Genomic DNA, 12,975 nt, shown 5'->3' on the forward strand with positions numbered 1-12,975 from the left:
CTACAAACCATTTCTTGGCTGATAAGAAAATTATGCTTGTGTAAGGAACACAGAAAGTTTGGTTAAAAAAAAAAAAAAGCCAAGATATGTTGAAAAATACCCACACTTTTTTTTTTTAATTGGGGGATGGAACCCAGGGGCATTCGACCTCCGAGCTACACCCCTTGCCCTATTTTTTATTCTTTATTTTGAAACCGGGTCTCACTGAGTTGCAGAGGGCCTAAGTAGCTGAGGCTGTCCGCGAACCGCGATCCTCCGGGTCTCAGCCTCCCGGATGCTGGGATTACAAGCGTGCGCCACCACGCCCGGCAAAAAAATGTCCATACTTTTTAATGCATTTCCCAACTAACCCACAGATCGATCAAGAATAGATATTTTAAGGCTTAAAGTGTAATAGCAGAGCCTCTGCCCAAATCATTGATTGGCTGACCTATGCAGGCACTAAGTGACCTGTAAGAATACTAGGCACAGACGTTGCTGACTGCAGACCACAGGAGAAAGGTTCTACAGGCCAAACAAGTAACTAGGAAAACACGCATGGAAATATTAATCAGTATCCAGAGTTCTTACAGTATGTACTAAACTGCTCAGTTATCAAACAAAGAAATACTAATATGTAAGCGAAAGGTAAGTTGTTCCACCCAAGGAGTAACAGCACAGTCTATCACTGAGTGTGGGGTAGAAAATAGACTTTATTAAAATAATACAGTCAGGAAGCGTAGAGGGGTGGCACACGTCTGTAATCGCAGTACTTGGGAAGACTGCAGATTTGAGGACTGCCTCAGCAAGTAGAGACTCTCATCAACCTAACAAGACTGTTTCAAAATAAAATAGGGTTAGGGTGTAGCTCAGAGGTAGAATCCCCGAGTTCAATCCTTGGAAAAACAAATAGACATACACATACTACACACACACACACACACACACACACACACACACACACACACGGAACTAATAACCTAGTCAGTCAATAAAAAATGAGCAACCAAATAATAATAATAAGCCCCAGGAAAGGCTGTGGGGTAGATACTAACACACAGAGCCGCTACAATATCTTACCTTTTTGTGTGTGGTATTGGGGATTGAACCCAGGGACATTCTACCTCCTAGCTACAGCCTCAGCCCGATTTTATCCTTATTTAGAAATAAGGTCTCACTAGGTTGATAAGTCTCACTACTTGCTGAGGCTATCCTCAAACCTGCGATTCTCCTGTGACAGCCTCCCAAGTACAGGGATTACAGATGGGCAGCACCACAACCAGCCCACAATATCATATCTAAAATGTGTAGTTTCCAACAAAACATCTCAGGGACACGCAAAGAAACAAGAAAATATAACCCATTCCCCAGAAAAGAGAAACAACAAAAACACTAGGCAACAGGAACTGCCTGTGAGAATTTCCAGATGTCAGACTTAACAGAAAAGAATGTCAAAGTACCACTGTATGTATGTTCCCAGTAATAAAGGAAAGCATGACTCCAGAACTCAAGGAAGGTATAATGGCAATGTGACATCGTACAGAGAAAATAAATAAAGGAATTATGTCATTGGTTTTTTTTAATGTATGTGTATGTATGTATGTATGTATGTATTTATTTATTTATTTATTTTTGTGGTACTGGGGTTCCCGGAAGCCCTTCTACCTCTGGGCTACACTCCCAGACACCTATTTTTTATATTTTTATTTGGAAACAGGGTCTCTCAAGCCAGCAAGGCTGGCTTCGAACCTGCGTGAATCTCCTGTCTCCGCCTCCCAAGTGCAGGGATTACAAGCGTGCGCCACCACACCCGGCTTAATAAAGGAATTATGAAAAAAATACAATGAAAATTTTGAAACTGAAAAGTATAACTGAAATTAGAAACTCACTAGAAGGTCTTGTTATGGGTTGAATTTTATCACTTCAAAATTCAGATGTTGATGTCCTATCCATCAGTACTTCAAAATGTACCTCATTTGAAGATGGGGTTTTTAAAAAGGAAATTCAGGACATTATGGTAGGACTGGTGTCTCAAATGGGGAGGATGTGATAGGAACATTAAGATAGCCATCTACAAACCACAAGAGAGGCCTAGGACATATTCTTTCTTCATACCTCTCATTAAAACCAACTTCCTTTTTTTTTTTTTTTTTTTGTGGTACTGGGGTTCCTGGAAGCCCTTCTACCTCCGGGCTACACTCCCAGTCCTATTTTTACATTTTTATTTGGAAACAGGGTCTCCTAAGCCAGCGCGCACGGCTGGCTTCGAACCTGCGCGATCCTCCTGTCTCCGCCTCCCAAGCGCGGAGATTACAAGCGTGCGCCACCACGCCCGGCAAGAACAACTTCATTTTTAATTCTAGGCCTCAGTTTTGTGAAAGAAATAAATTTCTGTTCAATTTATGACAGCCCTAAGAAATGAATACAGGGTGAACAATAACTGTAAATTGGCAGAAGAACTGGCAAACTTGAAGATATACTAAAACAGTATATATATTTTTGACTAGCTGGTAAAGTTTTTATTTTTCTCTTATTATTAAATATTAGTTTGTTGGATATAAAATATTTTATCCCACTGGTTTCTGTTGAGACATCAGCTGTTAGTATTATTTGAATCCTCTTGTAAGTGATATGCTATTTTCTCTTAATGCTAGAAGAAATTAAACCTATCAAATGAAGAAATATATCATGCTTATAGCTTAGAAGATTCAGTGTTATTAAAATGGTATCTCTTCCCAATCAATTCAACGTAATCTCTCTCAAAAAATTCCACTAGGTGTTTTTATAAAAACTGACAACTGATTTTAAATTTTATTTGGAAATACAAAGGATATAGACTGGCAAAAAATCTGGGGGGAAAAGAGTAAAAAACAGAGAACTTGTACTAATTGATTTTAAGATTTACAGTAAGGCTAGAACAATCAGCACAAAGTGATTTGGGTGTGAAAACAGATATAGAGATCAATGGATAAGATTCATTAACTTATCAGAAATAAAACCACAAACATCCAAATGATTTTCAAAAATGTGAATATAACTCCATCGAGGAAAAATGATCTTTTCAACAAAATAGTGTTATTGTAAATGGCTGAATATTATAAAAACTAGAAAAATAACTTAGAACTTTCATTTCATATATATTCAAAAGTTTACTTAAAATAGATCATAGAATTATATGTAAATCTTAAAACCATACAAATTCAAGAAGTAAACCAGAAAATGCCTTTGTTGCCTTGGGTTATGCAAATATTTCTTAACTATTGACACCAAAATCATAATTCACAAAAGAAAAAACTGGCAAGTTAGACTTTATCAAAATAAAAACTTTTGCTTCTCAAAAGATATCATAAATCAGGCATGACAGCACATGCCTGTACTTCCAGTAGTACTCTGGGAGGCTAGGACAAGAGAATCACAAGTTGAAGACCAGTCCCTCAGCAACTTGGACTATGATTCAAAACAAAATAACTAAAAGTGAGCTAGGGGTATGGCTTAGAGGTAGAATATCCACCTTCCCCCAGAAAAATACACACTGGGTGTGGTGGCACGTGCCTGTAGCAATAGCACATGGGAAGTGAAGACAGGAGCATTGCAGGTTCAAGGACAGATTCAGCAACTTAGCAAGATCCTGCTGAAAATAAAAAAGCTTAAAAGGGGCTGGGATGTAGCTGAGAGACAGAATACCCCTGGATTCAGTACCAAAAAAAAAAAACTATCAAGAAGATGGAAAGATAAGCCATGAACTAAGAGAAATCATTTGCAAAACATACCTGATTAAGAACATGGGTCCTAGAATACATAATTTATAACTTAATAAGACAAGACAAACAATCTGTTCCAAAAAACAACCTATTCACGACAAACAACCTGTTGAAAAAAATGAGCTAGCCGGGCGTGGTGGCGCACGCTTGTAATCCCTGCGCTTGGGAGGCGGAGACAGGAGGATCGCGCAGGTTCAAAGCCAGCCGTGCGCGCTGGCTTAGGAGACCCTGTTTCCAAATATAAAATGTAAAAATAGGTCTGGGAGTGTAGCCTGAAGGTAGAAGGGCTTCCAGGAACCCCAGTACCACCAAAAAAAAAAAAAAAAGAAAAAGAAAAAGAAAAAAATGAGCTAAAGATCTGATAGAAGATATCCTAATTAGATAAGCACATAAGATGATCGATATATTAGACGTAGAGAAATGCACATTAGAACAGGAGTAGATGAGGCAAACCTAATGAGAGAAGAGCAAAACTGAATGGATTCTGTCTAGGCAGAGGTGAGAGGGGGCTCTTCTAACACGTAACTGAGAGTCACTGCTGAGGCTCTGGTTTCTAATGTAACACTGAAGTTAAGAGTCATATTTCTAACCCTGGTAATATTAGCCATTAAGAAGCAGATATAGAACAACAAACTCCTAACAGTTATTAATTCTAGAGAGTAGAAGAGAACGTGACTGGACAAGAGACTTCTGCTGAATATTGAGCAGTAATTTTTTTTTAAAATTTAAGGACTTATTCATATATTATTTGTGTAACTAAGTAACTTAATAAAAAGAAAAATCACTGGAAGCAAAGTTCCCATATATAAGCCATATGTGAGATTTTATCTTTGAAAAAGATTTTAAATATATTTATTATATAATCCAGTTATAAGTATACAATCCAATATGAACTCTATTTTTAAAATTTAATTAAAATTTATTGAATTAATTTCCCTATTTATTTGGTGGTACTGGGGATTGACCCTGGGGTGTTCTACCTCTGAGCTATACCCCCAGGCCTATTTTAATTTTTCCTGTTTTTTTTAATTTTTATATGATTTTACTGGCACATATGGTCTCACATCATTATGTAAATTATGTTGACAGTGACGTACATGCACACTGCACTGGTGCCCCCATCCCGGCTCTCCAGCTCCCCTTCCCCATAGAGAGTACTGAGCTCGACACTGGCATTTTCACATATGTACATATAGCTCACTTCAGTGAACTTCACTCTTCCCTGCCCCTTCCCTTAGACTACCTCCCTGGCTCCAGTGAGGTTTCTCTTCCTTCCTCTGGAGCCCCTCTGGTATCTCCATTACTCCCTAGATTCTGCATTTTAGAAAAAACATATGACCTTTCACTTTCTGTAGCAGGCTAATCTCACGTAACATAATATTCTCCATGTCTCCATTTTCCTGCAAATGACATAATTTTATTCTTCTTTACTGCTGAGTAGAATTCAATTGTGTGCATATCCCACAATTTTGTAATCCTTTCATCTGTTGATGGATATCTAGGTTGATTCTGTAATTTAGCTATTGTGAATTGTGCAGCTATGAACATGGATATGCATATATTACTATAATATTCTGATTTCAGTCCCTCTGGAAATATACCCAGGTGGGTATAGTGGATCCATTCCCAGTTTTCTGAGGAATCACCACAACCACACTGATCTCCACAGCAGCTGGACTTGTTTGCAATCCCACCAACAGTGTACAAGAGTTCCAACTTACTCACATCCTTGTCTCCATTTACTGTTGTTTGTTTGACTTCTGGATGATTGAAATTCTAATTGGAGTTAGGTGGAATCCCGGTGTAGTTTTGATTTGCATCACCCTGATGAGAATGATGTTGAAGATTTTTTCATATATTTATTGACCATTGTAGTTCTTCTTTTGTGAAGTGTCTATTTAGTTCAATTGCCCATTTCCTTGACTGAGTTTTTTTTAGTGTTAAGTCTTTTGTACTTTATATATTTTAGATATTAGTCCTCTATCAGAGAACTAGATGGCAAAGATCTTCTCCCATTCTGTAGGCTCTCTCTTGATGGTTTCCTTTGATAAACAAACTTTTTAGATAATGCCATTCTATTTATTAATTGTTTTAATATCCTGAGCTTTGGGAGTCTTATTGAGAAAGTTTCTACCTGTGGTTATATCTTAAGAATGTTGGACCTACACCCTCCTCTAATAATTTAAAAATTTATAGTCTAATTTCCAGGGTTTTTGATTCTATCTGCACTTAATAATAAATATTTTTATTTTATTTTGAAATAATTTATAACTTCAGGATATATCAAATATTGAGACTAAAATTAAATTGGAATAATTACATTACTAAAAATATTTTTCTAAACTACAATGTCCACTGTGCATCTCTTCTCTGTTGGGAAATATTGCCTCTAGACATTATCACCTGGAACTACATCATCTCTGAAATTTATAAAACATAGTTTATAAACACAGATTGTCTCACTTTCTTATTGCCAATATATCAGCTCTTCAATTCCACAAAAAATATTCCCATCTCTTTTTATTCTCTTTTTTTCCCTTTCTTTTGTAGAACTGGGCATTAAATCCAGGATCATTCTACCTCTGAGCTACACTCCCAGATCTTTTTTTTTTTTAATCTTGAAACAGGGTCCCCTGAGTAGCATAGGGCTTGCTAAACATCTGAGGCTGGCCATGAAACTGATCCTCCTGTCTCAGCATCCCAAGTACTAGGATTACAAGCACGTGCTACCATACCCAGCTCTTTTTACTCATCTTGTTAGTCTCCTTCTCATCTGCAGCTCTACTTAGTAATTCCTAAAATTACTTTCATCAGGGCTCTTTGCTACTATTTTCTCAAAAATCAGTAACAAATTCCCTCAAACTCTTCTGCTCCTCTTCCAAACCATTTGCAATTCCCAAATAAGTCAAAACCATACACTATACTTTCTACCTAAGAGACACCTTAACTTCTAAATCTTATAATTCGTAAATACCTATCTCAAGCCATACCTCTTTAAAAGCTCTCAGAACGAGCTGTTTCCCAACTCAAGCCAGACTCTTCTCCATCCACAACCTTTCACCCCAGCTGCTTCAAACACACACATACTTAACAAGCATATAATTTGGAAAAGATTTGCATTTAGTATTAATAAAAGATACTACAACTAAAAGAATTAAAGATAAGTTCTGTGTGTCGTTTTATAGTCATTTTAAAAAAGTAAAGTGCCATATCAACCAGCTCTTACTAAAAAGAAACAGATCTCATTGCAAAATAGATCTGAAACAGAACACATTTCTAGATAAACATGTACAAATAAACATTAAATTGATTCCCCAGAGACTTCTCCAATTTATGAATTTGGAACTGTCAACCCACCATAGGTCTGTTTTTAAAGTAAGTAGAGAGAAGATAGCTTGCAGCTATGATATCCAGGTCTATTTTCCAGAGCAGATATTTACTTGATACTAAATCACCTATATTTAATTACTATTTGCATATATATATGTAAGTGGTGCATTTAATTATTATTAATTGTATAAATGTATAATGAAAGATACTATTATTCTCTGTTGCTATATCAAAATACCTGACACCAGGTAATTTTTAAAAAGAGGTTTAGTTGGGTTCCTGGTTCTGAAAGTCTGAGAGCGTGGAGCCTGTGCCTGCTCAGCTTCTGTCCAGAGTCTCAGTGGGAAGCAGACGCAGGCACATGCAGAAAAAAGCACACATGTGAGAGAGGCCACGAGGAAGGACCAGGCCTCCTCTGGTAGACCTCATCCACTGCCACGAGCACTCACCCAGTCTCAAAAGAACTAACCCAGAAAGACATTAGTCTTTCAAAAGCCCCCCTCCCAGTGCTGCCACACTGGCAATCAAACGCCACCTGGAGTTCTGGTGGAGAAGAAAACACATCTAAATTCTAACAAAGGCGTATTCTGAAAAGATGGTTCTCAAGTGGAGCCCAGGCCATCCAGCTCCACAACACGCCCACGTGTGTGCTCCTGCTCAACCTGTGCAACGCAGAGTGCTTCCTAAACCAGTCTTCAACTGGGGACACGGGAAGACGATGAACAGGGGAAAGAGAAAGACTTGAGCACTGTCTGAGAGGGGATGTGAGAAGCTTAACAAGTCAAGTGTTTACTGAGATGGGAAATAGTTTTGATTTCTTATAAATAATAAAGAAACTCTGAAATTCTCTTCAACTACTAAATTATACCTCTAAACAGCAAAGAGCATTCCTACCAGCAAGAGTATGCGATAAACCTCATTCATAATTTGAAGCATTTTCTTAATTATTTAGCATTTAGTAAGCATTTCTGAAAAGCTGAGAACTCAGGAGCAAGAAGTCTGACTTTCCTAAGTCACCCAGCATCGTATTTCCTAAAAGCTGTGTACAAAGAATTAAAAAAAAACAAAACCACAACATAATTGACATATACCTCATGATATCTCTATTTATCAAAATTTTAATTTTCCAACCTGGAATGTCGGAGGCTATCCTTTTTGTTTTTTGCAGAACACAATGTGCATTCACAGCCAACTGCATGGGGCTTGGGTAGAGACACATCCTGTTTTAAGAGCATTGTAAGAATTTCATAGTTGTTACGATGAGCAGCTAAAATGACAGGTGCAACATCCATAGTTGTTGAATACTCGGGATTCTGAATTCGTTCCATTAGTTTCTGAAAAATATGTAAATGTCCAAAAGTTATTATGTATAACTTCAAAAAAGTATATATATCTGAAAGATGAAACAAAAAACTAGGAAAGTACAAAAAACTTAAGAATTATTTTAAGGAATATGACAAACATTTTACTTGGACTACATGTTTTGAAACCTTAAAAATGTTAACTCTAATAAATGGCATATAATCATAACAGACAATATCTTCAATAGGAAACATTCATATAACTACAGTTCTATTAACAAAGAAGAAGTGAGAATATTTAAAGAAATACTTTAGGAAAAGGTGTTTAATTTTTATAAGATTATAGAAACATGCAGACAAAGATAAAGAATTTTGGGAAAAGAATATAATGGAAAAATAGAAAAGTTAAAAACAGGCAGAGTATAAATGGATGAGAAAAACTAAAAATTCTACCTCTACAGCAAATTTTATACTGATAGCAATGAAGCTACTTGAAAGGGTATGTAAACAGGAAGCACTCTTCACTCTGTACAATTCTCTACACATTGTTAAAAATTCCCTATATGTAGTACTTTCTATTATAAATGCACAAAACATTAACAATCACAGTTACTATTACTCAGTCCTGACACTATTAGGCACTTCACATTCATCATCTCATTGACCCCCACAGTGTCCTGTAGAACTGAGCATAATTAATCCCCATAAAGAAACTGAGGCTCAGAGAAGTTAATGTGCCCAGGCCACACAACAGAGGGGCAGGCTGCTGATCAGAGGCCAGGTCTGTGTTACTCGGGAGCCTGGGCTCCTCTACTACAAGGGCCCACGGGCCTGGTGATGGCATGAAATGAAGAAAAAATATTAGTAATTAAAGAATCAGAGTTAAATTAAAAGGTTGAATATTTTATGACTATTGCATATTCTTTCCAATACTTCTCACTTTTTCGCAGAAGTTTCCCTGAGAGCTGTTTGATTCCAGTGTAAGCTCATCAAGTTCACATTTTGGTAATTTTTATTAACACTGTAAAAGTAGTGTACACTCATTATAAAATATCTGAAAAATACAGAAAAGCAGAAAGAAGAATAAAAATACCCATATTCCTTCTACCAAACAACATTTTAAGTACAGTATTTCCTTCTAGTCCTTTATCTACCACACCCCTGGTTAAGGTCGTCTTTTGCATAATTAAAAAGTAAGCTAATCACCAGAGATTAAAAACAATGGTTCTTAGTATTTGAAATCATGGACACTTTTAATAATCTCATAATGTACATCCCAGGATCTTCCAGGAATAAAAGACTTATGCAGAGAATTTTGCATGCAATTTAGAGAAATGCCTAGATATTTTGCTAATTTAAGGAACACTATAGCAAACGTCTTTATAAAAATACTGTTTTGCAAATTTAGGATTCTCTCATAAACATTGGACACCCCCCCACCCCCACAGAAGTAGAATTATGGTGTGAAAAGGCCATCAAGAGTTTAAAGCCCCTGATATATAATGTCAAAGTCTTTTTAATAGTTTATAATCCCAATAATATAAGAATATCCATTTCACATTAAACTTTTACTCACCAATACTGGGCATGACCACTCCTAATTCATGAGTAAAAAATATTAATCATGAAATTTTAAATACTTTTTTGATTACTGGTAGATTTTAATATTTTCTGATATACTTATCTGTTTTTCCCTCTTTTATAAATGTTTTTTGTTCATAGACTTCCCATTTATTTATTGGACTTCAAATGATGAATTTATTTAATAATTACAGAGAAACCTAAAATTAGTCATTTTTCCTTTTACTGCATTACTTGTTATAAGGAAAATTATATTTAATCCTAAGAGAAAAGGAGCCCTCATATTTCTTATGAAACATACTTAAACCACATAAAAATATCACTGGGTGTGCTTAATATTAACATTCATAATTTCATTGTTTATAACAATCTGTGTACTACCAAGCAACTTACATGACAAATTTGAAAAGCAAAGAATACAGAATAAATTCATTGAAATGGTAAAAGTATATAAAATATTTAGTACTGTTGTATAGATGTAATAGGGCTATTACAATATGATCTTGCTATCACTGGAATTTATAAGAGACACAGCAGGTAGTGTTTTTCACTGGCTAGGTGAGGGCTACCAAGGCCTTGCAACCCTCAGATTTCATTGGTAGTGGCATGGTAATGACGTGCCACCAGCCAGTGGGTCCAATATCTAGCATACTATACTCCACCCTGCCCCTCAGAAGAGGAGACTGGCTAAACCTAGGAGGTAGCCCAGGTGTACCACAATCTGATGGTGACTGCAAAGAGAGATGGCAGAAAATTAAGTAGGATTCTGTATATTTCTGGTACTTTGAACAGGTGCTCTATTCTTAGTCCTTTTTTCTTTATTCCTGGTGGTTTCACATCACTTAAACTAGGTAGTACTATTCCCCTCAAAGAAGTCATACTTTCGCTATTGTTGTTGTTGTTTGTGATGCTGGGAATCAAATCCAGGAGCCTGTACATTCTATGCAAGCGTTCTATTAAGAGCTACTCCACCAGCCCAGAAAGTCACAAGTTTCTAAGTCTAAATTTTTCCATTCACATAAGATGCTATGAAATCTAGCAGAGCCTCTCACAGTTCTCAGATCATTACAGATCGTCGTCTTCTATCAACTTAATTACTTCTTAAAACAAGATTTTTCTTCTATTACCTGTTTATCGTGGTAGTTACTTAAATTGCTTGTTTCACTCTATACAAATTAATAATAAATGTTAGAATTTTAAAAATTTGATGGATAACAAATATCTCATTTTTAAAAATTAGCATTTATGTGAGTATTAGTGACTATCTTCCTAAATAAGAAGTCTTAAAGAAAAAAAAATCCTTAACTTGGCTAATCAGCAAGAGATGACTACTATGAGGAATGGTTTATTACATTTAGTCTCTTTTCTGTGCATAGTTTAAACCTTGAATCATATTTTTCCCATTTTTTCTCACTTAATATATATTTCCATATTCCTAAAAATTCCTTTAAATGCCATTTTAATAACTGCATGATATCTTATTGCATGTATACATAATTATTTATATTTTCTATTTTCTATTATGTTGTTTGCTTTTTTCCTTGGTGCTGGAGATAAAATCCAAGGCTTCATACACATGAGTCAAGCAAACTACCACTGAACTATTTTTAAGATGTTTATCTTCTGTTACATGGAGTTTATTTCTTTACTGCTATAAATAAGACTATAATCAAGATTTTTGCCCACTGTGTGTGTGTGTGTGTGTGTGTGTGTGTGTTACTAGGGGTGGAATCCAGGGGTTTTCTACCTCCGGGTTACACTCCCAGACCTACTTTATATTTTATTTGGAAACAGGGTGTCACTAAGTTGCTGAGATCCTCACTTAGTAGCTGAGGCTGGCTTTGAACCGTGCGATCCTCCTGTCTCAGCCTCCCAAACCCGGGGATTATACGCATGTGCTGCCACGCCTGGCATTTTTTTTTGTTTTGTTTTGTTTTACTATTTCCTTCACAGAGTTTTAGAGGCAATATATGACATATATTGACAAAATGCTCCCAAAGTATCTGTCCCACCAACAGCATGCAAACTGTACTCCTGCCTTGCTAACAGTGGTTTTCATTTTTTAAAAATATCTGCTGAGCTGGGTGCAGTGGCAGATGCTGAAAGCCCCTGCTACTTGGGAGGCTGAGGTGGGAGAATTGCTATGCCCACAAGAACAGCACAGGCAACATGCAAGATCCTGTCTCAAAATAATAATTTTTTTATTAGTTTAATGAGCAAAACTTTTAAAATCCTATTTATCAGTAAGATTTAGTATTTCATATTATCTGTTTCTGAGTTTTAAAATGTCATTTTCTATTATGCTTTCAGTCTTTTCCATCAATTTACCTAATATTAAGATTATTATTAATTTGAGATACTTGCTGTCTTTTGCCAGGTATTCATTGCTTTTTAAATTCTGCCTCATTTTTTTTCTTCTTTTTTTTTGGTACTGGGGATGGAACCCAAGGGCGTTCTACCTCCCAGCTACACTCAACGCCTATTTTTTAGTCTTTTTATTTTTGAAACAGGGTCTCATTGAGTTGCAAAGGGCCTCGCTAAGAAACTGAGGCTGTCCTGAGGCTGTCCTGAGGCTGTCCCCGAACTGCAATCCTCTAGTCTCCGCCTCCTGAATGTTGGGATTACAAGTGTGCACCACCACACCTGGCCTGCCTAATGTTTGGATTCCAGAAATTTAACTTCTATAATAGCCAAAGGCTATGCCACTGTGATTTGTGTGTGTGGCGGGGGTGGGGGTACTGGGGATGGAACCCAGGGGCGTTCTACCTCTTAGCTACCCCCCCAGCCCTATTTTTTATTCTTTATTTTGAAACAAGGTCTCACTGAGTTGCAAATGGCCTCACTGAATAGCTGAGACCATCCTCAAACCGTGATCCTCCTGTCTTAGCCTCCCAAATGCTGGGATTACAAACATGCACCACCACACCTTGCTTGCCACTGTGATTTTTTTTTTTTCCGGGTCTGGGGATGGAACCCTGGGGCATTTGACCTCTGAGCTACACCCCCTGCCCTTTTTTTTACAC

At 36.7% G+C, this 12,975-nt stretch overlaps 1 protein-coding gene across 8 annotated transcripts in view; it reads right to left on the minus strand.

Annotated features, from left to right (window-relative positions):
* The window catches only part of TRPC1 (transient receptor potential cation channel subfamily C member 1), a gene marked incomplete at both ends in the record, with an annotated part of 59,081 nt that overhangs the window by 29,552 nt on the left and 16,554 nt on the right, over positions 1–12,975 (minus strand). For 6 of the 8 annotated variants that reach the window (XM_080696100.1, XM_080696098.1, XM_080696101.1 and 3 more), the window contains one exon: positions 8,202–8,404. The exons of the other annotated variants lie outside the window; for them this stretch is intronic. In XM_080696100.1, coding sequence (XP_080552226.1) covers positions 8,202–8,404 — 203 coding nt within the window. The remainder of the gene's footprint in view (positions 1–8,201; positions 8,405–12,975) is intronic. 8 annotated transcript variants of the gene reach the window in all.

The sequence above is a fragment of the Muscardinus avellanarius genome, assembly GCF_963383645.1.
Source record: "Muscardinus avellanarius genome assembly, chromosome: 5".
NCBI classification, from domain to species: Eukaryota; Metazoa; Chordata; class Mammalia; order Rodentia; family Gliridae; genus Muscardinus; species Muscardinus avellanarius.